At 38.9% G+C, this 18,768-nt stretch overlaps 1 protein-coding gene across 2 annotated transcripts in view; it reads right to left on the bottom strand.

The window, feature by feature from the left end:
• SLC25A12 (solute carrier family 25 (aspartate/glutamate carrier), member 12) overlaps nt 1-16,279 on the bottom strand; it is a 148,433-nt gene extending 132,154 nt beyond the window's left edge. The window contains exons 1-2 of one of the 2 annotated variants that reach the window (XM_006878838.1): nt 16,182-16,279; nt 15,157-15,210 (exon numbers count right to left, since the gene is read on the bottom strand). In XM_006878838.1, coding sequence (XP_006878900.1) covers nt 15,157-15,210; nt 16,182-16,193 — 66 coding nt within the window. In that variant the 5' untranslated portion in view covers nt 16,194-16,279. The remainder of the gene's footprint in view (nt 1-15,156; nt 15,211-16,181) is intronic. The other variant, XM_006878839.1, reaches the window with a different exon arrangement.
• Between the last annotated feature and the right edge of the window lie 2,489 nt (nt 16,280-18,768).

Raw genomic sequence — 18,768 nt, 5'->3', positions numbered from 1 at the left:
CTGCAGTCCTTGACTTCCTGCAGCAAGCACTTCAGATCCTCCTCAGTTTCAGCAAGCATAATGCAGATTGTTGACGAGTCTACCTACCTCCAATCCTGATGTCACATTTCTCCTCATAGAGCCCAGCCTACCGGATAATCTGTCCCGTATACAGATTGAAAAGGTATGGAGCTAGGACACATCCCTGGTGTACACCCTTCCCAATTTTGAACCATGCAGTGTTTCCTTGCTCTGCGCTGACGACTGCCTCCTGGTCCAAGTATGGACTCCACATAAGCACAGTCAAGTGTTCTGGGATTCCCATTCTTCTCAGAGTTAGCCACAGTTTGTTATTATCCACCCTGTCAAACGCCTTTACATAGTCAATGAAACACAGAAAGACATTCTCTGGTATTCTGTTTTCAGCCAAGAACTATCTGACACGGACTACTAAAAGAACAAACAGGCAGGGCGGAAAGTGCAACAATGAATGAATGGAAATCCAAAGTCTCTGTAAATTTTCATTAAAATTGATAATAATAAAAAATATATAAAGGGGAAAAAAGAACAAACAAGTTCGTCCTAGAGAGGATGAGACCAGGCTGCTCCTTGGAGGCAAGGATTCTGAAGCTTTGTTTGACATACTTTGGATATGTTGCAAGGAGAGATCAGTCCTTGGAGAGGGACACCATGCTTGGGAGAGAGGAGGGCCAGTGCAAGGAAGAAAGACCCTCGATGAGATGGATTGCTTCAGTGACTGGGTTAGTGAGGATAGGTATGTCAGAGATAATAAGATTGGCACAGGATAGAGCAGGGTTTAGGGCTGTTGTACTTAGGGTCACAATGAGTTGCAGGTGACTTGATGGCACATAACAACAACAACATGCCTAAACCAAGAAGGTGTTGTTTGAAGAGAGCATGGTTTAACATGAAGAGAGAAAAAAAATACAATATACTCATTTACTTCAAGCTCAATTACTTTTAATGTTTCTTATTTCATTTGGGAAATATGCCTTAAGCAGACAAAAAGTATGTATAGCTTAGGGTAACAGCTCACTCACACCCTCTCCTTCTCCTTAAATTCACAGCTCACAGCTGACCTTTCAGCAGGTTTTCAGAGGCTGTACATCCCACAGAAAGTTGTTCAGCTTTCTCCCTTACAGCCCAGCCATTGTTGGATTAAAATTGCAAGTGACTTGTCACCTTTGGATTAGCAAAGGACAATGACAACAGAGCTCCTTGGGGTAAGAATTAAAAGGCTAGAAAAAAGAAAGCACTAAGTGATCTTACTGATGCCTTTTTCTGCTAACCAAAATGATGGGTGTTGACACTCAAAATAATAATAAAAAAAAATAGCAATTTAAAATGAGGGTTTTGGTTTTCCAGGTATGGTGGTGAATTTTTGTGCCTACGATTATCTTTTTTTACAGTTATAATGCAATCACACCCTTGATTAGGCCTTTTGAAACATAATCTTCATTTTATGAGCTCTGTCATGAGTAACCAATCAGCTGAGGGGGATTTTTACAGGAGGTGTGGCCTACATCGAACATATGAAAATTCTGGCAAAGATTGCTTAGTTTTTGCTAGATTGGATTCCGCATCTGGATGGTCACCTCCTGTTCTTGAGACTGAACTAATAGCCTGCCTACTAATAGCCTGCCTACTTCCTGTCCTTAGATGCATCAGATGAGTCAGAAGAAGCCTCTCGCCTGATATCTGTCCAGACTCTACAAGCATGTTAGTAATTTCCAATCATAAGCCAATCAATATCTATTACTATCCTTTCATCCTCTCTCTTCTCATTTGCTTACTTGCTCACTCTTTCTCTCTACACAAACACAAACACAGCAAGACTTTAGAATAAGACAAAAAGACACCATGCTTGGAAAAATAGAGGAAGATAAGTAAAGGAGAGGAAGACCCTCAATGAAATGCAGTGACCACAACAGTGGGTTTAAGCACAGTAAAAAGTGAAAGGATTAAAAGGGTTGTGTAGGATCAGACATGGTCTCATTCTGTATATATAGGGTCACTATGAGTTTGAGCCAACCCAATTTGTATATGTATGTGTTTGTATATAAAAAATAGTTGTTGTGTGCCAAAGAGGAGGAATTGACCTACACTGACACTTCAGTGGGTTTTCAGAGGCAGTTAATCACACAAGAGGAGACTACTCATCTTTCTCCTGGGAAATAGTTGATGCATCCAAACCACATGCCTTTGGGATTGCAGTGCAGCTTCTTACTGCTGGGTCACCAGGACTATATCTATATTTATCTATCTATATTGTTGTTGTTGTTTACCGTAGAGTCAGAACTGACCCATAGCTGACACTCCAGCAGGTTTTCAGAGGCAGTTAATCACAAGAGAGGAGACTGCTCACGTATCGGAAAGCTGGACAACGACTAGGGACGATAGAAGGAAAATTGATGCTTTTGAGCTGTGGTACTGGAGAAGAGTATTGAATATACCATGGACTACTAGGAGAACAGATAGGTTTGTCCTAGAGAGGGTGAAACCAGGCTGTTCCTCAGAGGCAAGGATTCATCTGACATACTCTAGCATGGGACCAAGGAGGGACCAGTCCTTGGAGAGGAACATCATGCTTGGGAGGGTGGAGGGACAGCACAAGAGAGAAAGACCCTCAATGAGATGGATTAACTCAATAACTGGGGTAATGGTTGTAGGTGTGTCAGAGACAATAAGGTTGGCTCAAGATAGAGCACAGTTTAAAGCTGTTGTACATAGGGTCACTATGCATCACAAGTGACTCGACAGCACATAACAGCAACAATATATATTCAAACAAATATATATATGTATATATATATAACATACACATATACACTGTTGTTTGTTTGTTGTTATGTGCCATCGAGTCGCTTGCGACTCATAGCGACCCTATGTACAAGAGCTCTATACGTTCTTCTATCCTGTGCCAACCTAGCCATCTCAAATGCACTGATTCCCACCTCTCCAGTCACAGAATCGATCCATCTCATCAAAGGTCTTCTTCTCCTTTGCCGCCCCTCCATTCTGCCAAACATGATGTCCTTCTCCAAGGACCAGTCCCTCCTTGAAACATGCCCAAAATATGTCAGATGAAGCTTCAGAATCCTTGACTCCAGGGAACATTCTGGCTTCACCCTCTCCAGGACAAAACCTATTTGTTCTCCTAGCAGTCCATGGTATATTCAACACTCTTCTCCAGCACTACAGCTCAAAGGCATCAATTCTCTATCAACCCTATTCACTGTCCAACTCTCTGATGCATACACATACACATACACACACACATAAAGTCATACACATCACACATATATGCTTCATTTGCATTTCTTTTCTATAGAACCCGGACTAAGACATTAAGCTACCACCTATGCTAAAGATTTAGTATATATATCAATTTAGTAGTTTTATAACATCATTTCCATTTTGTTTCTACAACTTCAAAGAGTGAACTAAACTATCCTTAAGTAAAAATAATCAAATACTATATTCAGACTCCAAATAACTTTAGAGTTATTCATCTGCCATTTCAAAGATATCTCTTAAGCAGCTGTAAATCCCTCTTGGGCAAGAGGTCCAGGACATGTGAAAGACATTGACAAGAAGCAGCTGACAGTATCTGGGTAAATATAGGTGGTCTATTTTGTTGGTTAAACTCTTTGTAAATCCAGGTTAAGCATGTCAATGTAAAAGTGCACCTAATTCTGACATTTGCAGGAATATGTACATTTATTTTGAGTATAGTTCCCATGTGCTGGAAATAGCCTTGATATCTTAAAATTTTAGAAATATTGGGGGAAAATAAAAAAGAAGAAAATTTAGAAATAAAATTAATCTTATAAGAGCTCAGAATTTTAATGTATTTAACAAAAATATAAAAAATATAAGTCTATTAAAAATGGCAATGTTTCACACCCAGATATAAGTAGTAATGGCACTGAACTACCTCTACCTCTACTACTAAAGATTATGTCATCTACAATATCTGGAAATAGTTTACCTATCAAGCTTGTGAAGGCAGCAATTGATTGGAGTAAATAGAACAGTAGTAACACTCACGATCTGCCAAGCTTAATCTTACCTAGTTAGTACAATGTTTAATCAATCAGCTGCTAACTGAAAGGAGATCGATTCAAAGCCCCAGAAGGAGAGAAAATCTGGCAATATACAAATGCTGGCAACTGACAGTGTAGGAAACTGTACGGGGCAGGCAGTTCTAGTCTGTCATGTAGGGCCACTATGAGTCAGAGCTGTTAGTCAAAATCAACCGTACTCTATGACTACCTTACATGACCTTTAAAATGTAAGCAACTTACATCATACAGTAACTATATTAACTAGGCTTTGCTTACAAATATCCCTAAATTTCCATCAAGTATTGAGGAGGAAAGATTAACTAAAAACTCAGAGGTGTGAATAATTAGAAAAAAAAATCATTTTAATTATACAAATTGTAGTTGCTTAAATGGTTTAAGTTCAGAAATAGATTCTTTGATGTTTTCTCATTCTGAAGGATTTTCCAGAGACTATCTACAAAGTGAAAATCTGATCTGCTACAAAATGAAAGCTGATTCTTTTTTTTTTAATTATTATACAGTGCATCCAAGTTAAGGATTTTCAAGTATACACCCCAATATTTGGGGAATACATCTAGAAATATTAAACAAAGAAATCTACAAAAACAAATTTTTGTAGATTTTACACTCACTCAAAAACACGTATTAAGCACCAGCTATATGCTGAGCCTTAACCTGGCACTGGGGATGCAGAGGTCGGTATGATATAGCTTCTGCTCTCAAGCAAGTGAAAAGTAATGTCCTGATGAACACAGAAGCCAGGGTCAGAAAACTTGCATATTTTTGTCATTGCTTGTGCCATTAACTAGTTGAACATTCCAAACCACGCAGTTGCTCTCAACCTCTTCTCTAACAGGAGGTCACAGGAAAATTGCTGTCAAAAAGTCACAAAAAGTTATGAGGGTGAGATACAATCTAGAACTCATTTTTCAAATCCTTTAGAAACTGTAAAAATACAGATACTAAAATAGTTATTGTAAAATATGTAGAAACATAGAATCCCACTTTCTCTTTTTTCTTTCAGTTTTTAAGCTTTTGCCCAAACATGAAGGAGTCTTTGTTCTAACTTTACATCTATTTCCAAACCAAGGTTTCCAAGGCTTCAGTAACAACCCAGGCCTCACAAAAAATCAGTCCTGACTGGTCTAGGCAGCTTCAGCTCTGCTTATCCAACATGTGGATGTAATATGAGTCAAAACAAACTGTTCATGACTTTGTTCCAACTGAGATGAACTGACATTTTCAGATCTTAACATCCTTTCAATTTCAGTAACTCAAATGACAATGTCACAAAGTGCAGTCACTGTAGCTATCACCCTGAGAGTTTGCTATATAGAAAAAGGAATTACACGAACAATGGAAGAGAACGCCATGTACTACGGCAAGGAGCTGAGCATAAGAAGCTAATCCTCTTGCTGTCCACTATTACTGCTTTACTTGAAATGGAAGCCAAATTTAGTTAGGAATGCATGCCCTCAGGATAATGAGCAGAGAACACAGCAGATCTGATAACACTGCAACTCAGAATTCATCACATTGACTATATTGTAATAAAAATCATTCTAGCATTAAGAATATTTTCATGAGAAAAACTTTGAAGCATTTGGCCACATTAATTTTTCAAACCAGAGATTTTAGTTAATAATATGAAAGTTTTCTGACATTTGCCAAAATCAATCATATGAGCATCAAAGAAATTACAATTTATACAGCTATTTTGTTACTATTATTTTTTAAAAAAATACTGCATCTATCTGCTGTTACTATTTTTTTAATACATCTATTTTAAATAGCACTTTCTGTTCCACATTCCACATATATGATAAACAAAATCTCACATTGATTTGGAGGGGGGAAACTCTACAGAAACCTATCTTTCAGACTCAGGTTGTGTCTACAAAATATTGTGAACATCCTATTCTTTATGCCTAATATATATGGGGGTTTTACTGTGTCTACTATAGCAAATCGCATAAGAGCCTACTGAACATCGTAATTTCTAGTAAGTGCAGAACTCCTGTTAACCACTGAAATCCACCAGAACTCCTATTAATCACTGAAATAAACTAAAACTACCATTATAAAGCAGAGCTGCCAAAATAACTTCCTTCAAAACGGTTAAGGATCTGGGAATAGAAGAGTGGCCTCAAAGACTTGAAGAGGAATGTTTTCCAGGGCAGGTTAAGTTCAATAATTAATTTGACATGTTCTTAAAAGAAAATCCTCCAATTTATTGGTCTAAGTAACCATGGGAACAAACAAGAAGCATAAATACTTATAAGCCCAGGAAAAGCAAGTCTCTTTAGTAATCAAGGTGGAGCTCTTAGGGGGATAGAAAGCTTTAATATTGGTAAACCTTGATGAGCTATCAATATTATTACCATAAAGAGGATTTCTATCTTGATAAGAAGTAGCAATATTAAAATATCTATGAGACAAATCAGCCAAATGTAATGTATGACTCATTTAGATTCTAATAAGGAAGGCAACTTTTTAAAAAAACATGAATCAGAGAAAGTTCAACACTGAATGGAATAGAAAATATTTTAGGTGTGGTAATGGTATTGTAGCTGTGCTTGTTTGATTCTTCAGAACCATTACCTTTCAGAAATATATTAAATATTTACATATATATTGGCTTCCAAATTGCTTAAACATAATCTAGTGCAGCTACGATGTAGCCATGATAATTGGTGAAGGTAGGTGAGGGACAGCGCAGGAGGGGAAGACCCTCTATGAGATGGATTGATTCGGTGACTGGGGTAATCAGGATGGGTGTGTCAGAGGCAGTGCGGTTGGCGCAGGATAGAGCAGGGTTTAGGGCTGTTGTGCATAGGGTCGCTATGAGTCGAAAATGACTCGACGGCACATAACAACAACAACAAGGTGATGGATATATATGGCCCCATTATAATATTCTCTCTAGCTTGATGGTTCAATTTTTTTAAATAAAAGAATTTTTTAAAGGCTACAGAAAAATAATATGTTTACTAAGGTACAAGGAAGGGCAAGTTGCATTAAAATACATAAAATGAGGTTCTCCACGGACAGGATGACTTTGATCAAGTTACTAATCTTTCAAGATAAATTTCCTTATCTATAAAATGGAAAAAATAATAATATCTACCTTACAGAGATGTTCTGAGGATTAAACATGATGATTTGTATAAAGTATACAAAATTGTTGCGCTTAAGTACCATCAACTACAACTCATAGCGACCCTATGAGCAACAGATCTGACCCTTACTCTACCCTGCACCTGACATTGACTATTATGTCCCTAGAGCTACAGCTTCTTCTAAACCCAGCTTGTGTAGCTCTCTGTTAATGTGCTATTTCAGTTGTTTTACGATAATCAAAAACAGGATTTTTTTGTGTGTTATATTAGTGATATTACTTTATAATTTCCATACTCTGTTGGATCACCTTTTTTGGAATGGGAATATTGAACTTACTTTAACAGAGATCATATCTCCATGTATGAATATATAATTTAAGCATCTCTAGGCTATGAGTTTTTTAAGGACCAAATCAAATCTAATGCCTTTACATTGATTCTCAGTCATGTCCTATCTCTCACTACAGGACAGAGTCATAGAGTTTCCAGGGCTGCAAATCTTTACGTAGGCAAACTTTCTCCTACAGAGTGGCTAATGGTGTAAACCGTAGACTTTTTTGGTTAGGAACTAGGAACTTTAGCCTCTATGCTAATAGGGCTCCTCTTTTTTTAAGAGCATAAATGTCTTATTCATCTTCATAGCTCTAACCAAGTTATCATGCCTAGCTCATAGTAGGCATTCTATATCAATCTGGTGAAGTACTCAAAATAATAAGCCACATGATATGAAAAGGAGGAACCAGGAAAGAAGATGAGAAGAGATACTCAAAGGCAGAATAAAATGGGATTATATTTCTTCAGAGATGCTAATTTTGGTTTCTGCAATTTTTTTATTCTTTCAGTTAAGGTATCTTTGTGGATAATACAAAAGCAGTGCTAGACTTGGTACAATTCTCTGTCTCCAAGCTCCAGGGTTTCTGATTTCCTCTTATGATGTACATGTGTTGTTTTTTTCCTACCTAACTTTCCCACCTCTTCCTAAGATAATTGCAGTCTGATTTTCCTCTAGGAACGATCCCCTCCACCACTCTCAGATCATGCCAATGAATCACATGGAGCCGACTCCACTCAAGAGGTCTAGAAGTGAGCAAGTGACTCAGGTACAGGCAAGGAGAGAAATGAATCTCTCTAGCACACCATAATTAATGACGGGAAGGAGAGTGTGACCCAAAAGGGCTGCCTCACATGGGAAGGCCCACCTGAGAATGAAGTAATCACAAAGCTGGTAGAAGCCATTAGGACTAATTGTGTTGTTGTTATGTGCCACTGAGTTGACTAGGATAATAGAAACCCTAAGCACAACAGTTCTGAACTCTGCTCTATCCTGAGCCAATCTCACTGTCTCTGGTCCACCTACCTTTATTACCCCCGTTATTATGTCAAGCCATCTCATCTGGGGTCTTTCTCTCCTGTGCTGTCCCTCCACCCTTCTAAGCATAATGTCCTTCTCCAAGGACTGGTCCTTCCAGGCCACGTGCTCAAAGTATGTGAGACAGAGCTTCAAAATCCTTGCCTCCAGAGAGCAGTTTGGTTTCATCCACTCTAGGACAGAACTGTATTTTCTCTTAGCTGTCTATGGTATTCAACACTCTTCTCCAGCATGACAACTCAAAGGCATCAATCCTTCCTTGATCATCCTTAGTCGCTATCCAGCTCTCTGATGCATAGCAAGTAATTATGAAGACTATAGCCTGTGTCAGGTGCACCTTAGTTTCCAGGATGACATCATTGCTCTTCAGTACTCTAGAGAGGTCCCTGACAGCAGGCTTTCCCAATGCAATTTGTCTTTTGATTTCCTGATTTCTGGTGCCAAAAATGTTGACTGTGCTTCCAAGGAGACTGCAGTTATTAACAATTTCAATCTCTTCATCTATCATGATGCCGCCAATTAGCCCAGTGGTGAGAATCTTTGATTTCTTGATGTTGAGCTTCAATCCATATCGAAGGCTGCAGTCTTTGACCTTCTGCAGCAAGCACCTCAGGTCCTTCTCAGTTTTGGCAAATAAGGTTGTGTCATCTACATAACACAGGTTACTCATGAGTCTTCCTCCAACCCTGATGCCAAATTCCTCCTCATAAAATTCAGTCTCCGGGGTGATCTGTTCTGCATATCAACTGAAAAGGTATGGAGATAGGATACATCCGTGATGCACACTTTTCCTGATCCTGAACCACGCATGCAGTATCTTCTCCATTCTTTTTCTACAACTCCTTTTGGTAGTAATCTCTTTGTTTCTCTTTTTTGAGGGGTAATTGGTGCTGCAATTAATAATCTTTATATATGTATGTGTGTATGTGTGTGTGTGTGTGTGTACTTTGAGTAATTTTCATTCTCTGAGATAAATATCCCCAAACTAGAACTATTTACTCAAATCCTATTTTCTTTTTCTTTTAAATCAGTGCCAGATTGCTTTGTAAAGAGTCTTTGTTTTCACAGTTACCAAATGAGAGCACTCTTTATTCCTTATTTCAGCCTCAGTAGATGTCATCACTCTTTCCTACCTGATAATCTTATTGCAAATGTAAGATTATGATACAACTCCCCATTGTTGACCAAAGTACCCTAACCACATTCAAAGCAAAAGGGTATCCTGCTAACAGCCATGCTTAATTCCTTCAGCCCAAAGTTACTGCAGAAAGTAGGTAATGGCTGTTGTTGCTATGTGCCATTGAGTCAGAACTCACCCATAGCTGACCCTTTAGGCAGGTTTTCAGAGACAGTTAGTTGCACAGGAGGATACTGCCCATCCTTCTCCCTCAGTGAGCTGGTGGGATTTGAACTGTGTGCTTTTAGGATTGCAACACCGCTTCCTGTCACTAAGCCACCAGAAATAACTATTATGTAAACAAATTTTTGTTGAATAAAGGACATTTCTGTCAATTAAAAATATGTTCTGTGTACTTTCTCAACAACAACAAAAGGAAAAATATCAATGTAAACCATAAGGAAGAATCACTCTTTGCTCCACCCTGGCAGCACCCTCTATTTAGTCTCTAAAGTAAAATAGAAAAGATGAAAAAAATGCTTTTTATAATATTCTGTGGGATATATGATCTTTAGCATTACATTTGTGTTATAAGGAAAAACAACAAGATCAAAATATTTGTGTCTTAAGTTTCAATACATTTTTAGTCTTGTATATACAGTTATACAGTCTTAACTCAGTTTGTGTTGGTTTTACCATACAACATACTGACAAATGAACAAAGCCTATCAACTAAAATCTTTAACTTAAAATCATTTTTTACAAAGCTGCTTTGCCATAAAGCACAAACCACACTAACTTTTCATTTGGAATTTTGGCAGGCTTCCACCAAACAATATTTGGCATTCCTCTTGTCCCAATCTCACCTCCCTCTTCATTGCTTCTATTGTCTCCTTTTGCTACTGTATACTTTTGATGTAGCAAAATTGGGTCAATGATAGTGGGGGTAAGAAAAGTAAAAGAAGAAAGAGATAAATCAAGAAATGACAGCTGCAAAGGTGGTAGGCAGAGGTGAAATTTTACCTAGACAACTGTTTATAAAAATTCTAGCATAGTCTAACACGTAAGAATTCAGTTGTTACACTTCAACTTCATAAATTTAGGGATGTGGGCAGCAAGGGAGGGACAAAAGAAAAAATTCCAGGAATATCACCGTTTTCTTTAAACCAAGAGAAACAATAACCCATAAAATCTGACAAGCAATGAAGAGTATAAATAAATACATCTATTTCTTTATATTCAAAATAAAACTGCTTTACTTTCCTAGTTTTTCTCACAAAAACTCATATACATTAATTCTACTAAACACAATTATACCAACACTACCAAATAAGACATTTAATTTATAAAGCAGATAATTTTCAAACCATATTGACTATAGATCAATTTAGATATATTTAAATTTTAATGTTACAGATCTAAATTTTTCAAACATATCCACTGTATTTTAAATTACATCTTCTCTTGGTAGTCCTTAAATAGCTGAAAAAATTCTTAATCTAAATGACACAAAAAATAATCCTATCAAAACCAAATCATAATGTCCACCAATGTAATTGCATTACTGTGTCTGGCACTTTGTTGTATAGACTTTTATAATAAAATAACTTAATCTTAAAAAAAACCCAAATCATACTAATAACAGAATAATCTCTATTTGAGCCTTTGACAATATCCTTTTTGTTCTTTAAATTTCCATTCTCCACTCGCAACTATATTTCTGTAAACAGCTGCAGTCAAAAATAAAACATTGAAAGTTTTCATTTAAAAAAAAAAAAAATTTCCATTCTCCCTTGTTCTCCTCTTTTCCACTTCAATTGTGGATATCACTAATAAAACAGTCCCTGATTAACTGATTGAGACACACTTTAGCAGCAACATATTTTTTTTTATTTCAAAATTCAAGTAAAAATAATTCATCTCTATCCTAAAAACATCAGGTTCACTGTTCACTGTCCACTACTATTAGCCACATTTAGCACCAAAATCAATAGATTCTTCCCCTTACTAAGTCCCTGATATTGACCTTCCTATTTCCCCAGCCATCAGCCACTCCAGGTCATTATCTCCCACATGTATTATTTCAATGGCCTCTCAGCTGATCGTCTTCCTACTTCCAATCTCTCCACACTTTATCCAACACACACAAAGAGCTGCCAGAATTGACCACTCCAGTCTACCCACTCAGAAACCCATAGCGGCTCCCTGCTGTTTCAAACACAAACTCACTGGGATCTATTCTAGATTGCTACAATGTAAAGGCACATTTTTCCCATCAAGACTCCAAGTGATTAGATTTTTGTCCCCTTCAGCTTTTTTAACAAAAACACAATGCAGCCCTTTAAACAACAACAACAAAAAAAAACCAACAACACAACAGCAACAACAAAAATAACCACCACATCTCTTGTTTCAAGAATTTACAAGCAGTGTAGTGAAAGGGTAAAGGGTAGAGTATGAGTTCTGGAGTTTGAACTGATGTGGACTACATGGTATAATCAAATCATTTAACCTCATCTCTAGAACAGGAACAGTAAAATTATGAAAATTAACGTATTGTTGTAGTTAGGTGCTGTCAGGGTACTTCAACTCATAGCAACCATATGTGGAACAGATCGAAATCCTGGCCAATGCTGCACCAGACTCATAATCTCAGCTGAGCTTTAATCCATTGTTACAGTCACTGTCTCAAATATTAGACCAATTTCTGGCACACTTATTAGTCAATTAATGTTGTCATTTTTACTACCAGAATAAGCCAATTTGTTTGATCTACCAAAGATTGTGTTTGTACTCACCATCCTTGACTACCCTCAACACAGCCTGTTAGAGTTGGAAGGACCCTCAAGGGGAGCTAGTCTAATCACAAGGCCATCACCCTTCAAGTCTTGGTTCAGTCATCTTCTCATTCTTGAACTTGGTATTCACATTTGAGCCAAATACAAGCAAATGGTACCCAGCAAGTGGCCCTCTGTAAATATATGTTGAGTAAACCGGTTAAATATTAAAGAAATATATGTTGTTGTTAAGTGCTGTTGAGTTGAGTAGGTCTCATAATGATCCTATGAACAACAGACCCTGTCCTGCTCCATGCCAACCTCACACTTCCTGACACATTCAAGCCCATTACTGCAGACACTGTGTCAGTCCACCCGGGTGGGGTCATCTTCTTTCTCATCACACCTCCACCTTTCCAAGCTTGATGTCCCTCTTCACGGGATAGCTTCACCTAGCAATATGTCGAAAGTATGTGAGAAAAAGCTTTAACATCTTTGCCTCCCAAGAGCACTCTGGCTGCACCTTCTCCAAGATCTATCTGTTTGTTCTTTTGGCAGTCCATGAGTTCTCTTCTCCAACACCCCAGTTCAAAAGCATCAGTTCTTCTGTGTCTTGACCTCATTTGCAGTCAGCAAGTATTTTTTCTATTACTTCTTAAGTATTAGTACAACATATATACAAGTTTAAAGCATTCAAGCTTAAAGTATTCAAGCAAGGAAACAAAATGCTGTATGTTACTTGTTACTTAATTGAATATGATAACTGTTCTCAAGTTCATTTAACTAGCTATACTATGTTTTTCTTGCTTTCAAACACTATTTCTCCTTCTCCCTCTTTATCCCCCACCCCCCCACCTCTGCCATCAATCAATAATGTGTAGGTCAATGATTTTATAAACCCGACACCATGGTAACCTTATATCAAGTGTCTGAGGCTGTAAATCTTGACAGGTTTCCCATCTTTCTCTTGCCCTGAAAGCTGAACCACAAACTGTCTGGTTAGCCGTGTAACATTGTAATCACATATACCACTAGGACTAAAGATTTTATAGTTTGTACTAAGTATTCAGTAATGAATGTCACACATTTTCAATATAAAAATAAAAGCAACAAAATAATGCATAAAAAGAGAATAAGTAAAATGTTAAACCAAAACATAAGATTTAAAAGTGTTAAAAGAGCCCTGACCTTTCTCTCCAAGTCCCCCTCTCTCAAAACACCTAACAAATCCATTGAAAATCACAAGTATTTTCCATAAGATTTTTAAAGCTGGAAGGAGTTCAATTTTCATTTATTTCATGTCCTATCAAGCCCCATATGAGACAAAGCCAAGGAAGGTTAAATAATTAGCCTAAAAGTGCCACACCAGATAGTGGCAGGACTGGGAACTGAACCCAGCATTTCTGACACCCAGGCTGCTGCTCTTTTCATTACATCATGTGGCATGACTATTTAATCTGGAAAATATAATTAACTATATCGCATGAATGCCCCCCAAAACAATCGAGTATAATCATATGGTGTGGTTAAGACTGACATGTTTTTGGCTATTCTTAAGAATACTTACGGGGAAAAGGGTTTCAAGCCATAATAGAGCGTTTTTATTACAATGACTTTTGTTCTGTAAAAGATGCTTTCCATATCAAACTTAAGATTATCCTTTCCACTAATTCTTGGTGAAGTACATATACGTATGGTTACTTATGCAGCCTCTTGAATAACAGTGCAAGCACAACCAACTGTCTCAGATTTTAAAAAAATAAAACAGGCATCTATTCTAGGCTCATCAGCATAAGTTAGAATCTGTTCCTAATATAGAATCATAGACTTTTGGAGAGGAAAGGATCCTTGAAGATCACCTCTCATTTTACAGAGGAAACTAAGGCTCAGTAGAGACCTGCCCAAGGTCAAAATGCCAGGTCTAGAATAGAATGTTCTCAAAAGAAAATATTAAAGAAAAACAAAACAATTAGTGAAACAGCTTATCTCCCTTTAAAACTACTTTTCAAGTACAGCTTCCTAGGTAGGGAACTTGTGAAATTTAAGAAAAAGAAAGCAAAGCAAAAGCTAATCTAACCTTTTGTTTTTAAGTCTATAATCAAGTCTTTGATCCTTAAAAGTGAACAAAAGTCAAGGTAGATCAGTGGAAACATTTCATAGATTAACATTAAAACAACATCAGATAACCCAAATAACCCAAGGTCTATGGATTTAATATAAATAAGTAGGAGGGAAGACTCCACGGCAAAGAGAGTGTGGAATAAAGTTATCTCTGTAATAAGTTCTATGAAAGATTGCTTATAATTAGGAAAACAGGCAAATGATAAGCATGTATCAAATTCTTTCAAGGAAGAAAGGAATTTAGTTACCATACCTATTAATTATACAAGCATGCCAAGACATTTTGATATTTTATGTTAGGACAATGCTTAGGAAAGTAGAAAATTCTCTTGAGTTTTGGAACATGCAAAGAATAGGAGGAGTTGTGAAAAACCATTAACTCTTAATAAAGAATAAAAGCTTTAATAGAGAATAAAATCTTTAATCAAGCTTTAATAAAATAAGAAATATAGGTTATATTGTCTAGTCATGTTTGAAACAATAGTACATGAAAATGGCTCATTACTCAAAGTTAAGACCAGGAAAGTGCTACCAACTCTTACTTCCTTTTTGTCAATGGAAGCACACACTGCATAAGGCAATTTACCTGTAGGAATATGTTTCTTAATTCATGAGGATCTCCTCGCTTGGTTGTCTGCACCTGTAAGGAAGGAGGAGGTAAAAAGAAAAAAAGGGGGAAAAAGCTAGTTAATGCTTCACTAGAGACTACAAATCTACACAATCTCTTCAGATTAGAGTTCACATCACTAACAATCAATACTCTTATCTTTTATGAGGGCATTTAGCTTAAAACAAACCAAAAGCACTAACTGCTGATAACAAATGTCAAATTGGTGCTCTGTGACTGGAAGGTGTAAAGGGAGGTGTGAAAACCCGATAGTGTATGTACCAGACCCTGCTTCTTCAGGACAGGAAAGGCAGGGTCATCAGAATCAGCCTTTTCTTTTACTCTCCATCTGTCAGCAACATAGTAGCAACCACCCATTTTTCAAGAGATTAGCAAAAGTGGGGCAAGAAAAAAGTTAAGACACTCCAAGTTAATCGCTTAGCCTACCAGCCATTCTTTCTGATGAAAAGCAATCTTAACATACAATTATCTCTGCGCGCCCCTTTTCTTCACCCAACCTAGATTATGGAAGCTGCTACGTTTACAAATGCTTTCTACATCCTGCAACCAGCAGCGCAAAGGCCAACCATTGCCACTGGTCACATTGAGGCCCCCAATTACTCAATCACTCCCCCTCCCCCACCGCAAAACACTGATGTCTTAGATATTCCCAGCTTTACATGCCACTTCCTCCTACCCATTTCTCGATACCCTCTAACTCTGGGCTCACAATCCCATGCACCTAGGGCAGGACACTACTCTCGCTTCTCCTATCAGTGGTCCTCACAAACCCCTCGAACTCACAATCCCTCCTCCTTCCCCTCCCCCGCCGGGCATCCTCTCCCTCCGGTCCAAACCCATACAGTTTCCCCACCCGCGAGCTGGTGCCCGGGACGCGTTATCTAAGAACCAGGCAAAGAAAGAAATGGCAAGAGATGGGGGCTAGAGGGAAGGACCCCGGTGTCGCTTATGCAATAAAGGCAGCAGCAGAGAGTTGGAGTCACCTTGACCGCCATGCTGTGCTCGGAAGCCGGGGACGAGCAAGTGAACGAGCTGGGCCGAGCTGTCAGGGCGCGCGCGCGCCGCCTCCCGGACCGCGCCCGCCCTCCCGCTCGCCGGCGCCGTGCGCGTCTATATGCAAATGAGCCCGGGGACGCCGGCGCAGGCGAGGACCCTGAGCCGACCCCGAAAGGCAGCTGGTGCGCCGACCGGGCTGGTCGGGTGAGTGAGCGCGCCTCGCTCGGGGAGCACCGGCCGGCGAGCCCGGCATTCCGACGCGTCGAGTTGCTCCAAGCAGCCGAGTCGCCGCCAAGAGAGCCCAGGGTTTCCTAAGGCCTGTTAGTAGGTGTGGCTTTGGGCACCGACTTCAAGCAAAGTGGTTTTCCCCAAGGCTTAAAGGGCCACTTGGGGCCTACATTGAGCAAGATATTTAAGGATCAAAGACGTCCTATTACTATTACTACTAATAAATGGCTGAATGGCAACTAATAGCACATATCGACCATGAAATGGAATGAGAACTACTACTCAAGCTGAGAAGCAGACCCTGAAACTGGCGTGGGCAGATACATACATGTAGGATCTTTTTTGCGGTTGCACTGTTACAAAACTTTACAAAGACTAATTTCCAAACACTCAATAGTGGTTTGGCGCAGTGACTGGACCAATAGCCTCAAGCATATGAGACGTCATGGGATGATATGGTAAGATACCACTCTGGTTGATGGGAGAGTCTAAAAGTCTTAAGCTATGCGAGTGCACCTAACAACAACTGCAATGCTTTTGCATAATGAAGGGGACACAAATGCATACCAAAAACAAACAAAAAAACCTTTGTCTCTAGGGCTGGCTTACTACCGAGGAAGCGATAGCTTTATTTTGAACGAAAAAATGTCTCAAAACTGAGTCTCATTTATGACGGGAGCCACTCAACATCAAACAGTACTAATCCTCAAGGGGATTACACCTAGTCAATGCTGCCCCACACCACCAACCAGAACTCCTTCCACAGAGTTTAGAAGGCTATAATACAAAGGAGAACAAGCTCTTACATCTCTCTTTCATGGCGCACTGTGGATTCAAACCACCTGCCACTTGGTTGTGTTGCTGTTGTTGATTGCCGTAGAGTCGAGCAGGATTCATAGCGACCCTATGAACAAAAGGCCTGAAGCCGTTCTACAACAATCGCCATTTATCAAAGTTCATAGAGTTTCCAGAGGCACAGTGACAGTTTAACCACTGTGTCGCCAGAGCTTCCTCCAATAATTCCAAAGTTTAGATCATTTCTCTAAGCTCTCTAAACCCTCTTCGATGCTCTTACATTTGCAATGTAGACTCTCACATGAGACTTTGCATTTCTTCAGCCTTATCATGATGTTTATGCTATCCAAGCTTAAAAACCTGAAAAAAAGTGGCAGATGAGAATTGTTGGTATGAAATGTCACAAGCACTCTAAAAGGAGCTTGTCTGCTGTAGCTGCTTTCACAGTCCACCATCATTCCTTCTCTCCCCTATTTTAGTGCATATAAGGATGGAATTTTAAAACTCATCTTTAATATCACCTTAGGTCCCAGAGACTGTTTTAGTTTATGCAATTTCTATGTAAGAATCTCGAGTTAATTATTCTATATTACTGTATAAGAGAAAGGAAGACACTCTACAAAATGGATTGACACAGTAACTGCAGCATTGGGCTCAAGTGTGTCAGAGATGATGACGACAGCACAGGATAAGGCAGGGTTCAGAACTGTTGTTCATGGGTCCCTGTGAGTTTTACTCTGGTGGCACTGCTTGGTTCCATAAACAACACCCTTGGCAGCAGCAATCAAGAAGTCAAAGATTAATTGCATTGGAAAATCTGCTCTCAGGGACATCTCCAGAGTGCTGAAGAGCCACAGTGTCAATCTAGAGAATAAAGTAAGCCTGTTCCAGGCTGTGGTCTTCTCAATTACTTGTTTCAGAGAGTTGGACAATGACTAAGGATGGTGGAAGAATATTCGATGCATTCGATTTGAGCTAGAGAAGAGCATCAAATATTGCATGTACTGCCAAGAGAGCAAACATCTGTCCTTAAGAGGGTGAAATCAAGTTGTTCCTTGGAGGCAAGAATTTCGAAGCTCTGTCTCACATATGTTGGGCATATTGCCAGGAAAGGCCAGTCTTTAGAGAAGTACACCATGCTTGGAAGGGTGGAGGAACAGTGTTGGAACACTACAGGAGAGAGATAGACTGATACAGTGACTAAGATAAGGAGAGTAGATGTGTCAGAGACAGTGAGATTGGCTCAGTACAGGACAGAGTTCAGAGCTATTGTACATAGGGTCACCATGAGTCACAGTCAACTGAATGGCACATTAACAACAACTGTAAGAAAAATATAAGAATATCTGTTGAATAGACCAAGTTCCCTGACTTAAATAAAAGTACTTGAGAAAAGAATAATATTTGAGGGCCCTCTGGTGACCTAGAGGCAAGAAGCTACATTGCAATCCCAGAGGTGTGAGGTTCGAATCCACCAGATGCTCGGCTGGAGAAGGAGGGGCAATCTCTTCCTGTACCTGTCAGATCCTATTTGATGGTACACACACACAC

This window comes from Elephantulus edwardii, unplaced genomic scaffold, assembly GCF_000299155.1.
Source record: "Elephantulus edwardii isolate Elephantulus edwardi_28Jun2011 unplaced genomic scaffold, EleEdw1.0 scaffold00001, whole genome shotgun sequence".
Classification (NCBI taxonomy): domain Eukaryota; kingdom Metazoa; phylum Chordata; class Mammalia; order Macroscelidea; family Macroscelididae; genus Elephantulus; species Elephantulus edwardii.
The sequence above is the reverse complement of the archived record's forward strand: the minus strand, read 5'-3'. Positions and strand labels throughout refer to the sequence as shown.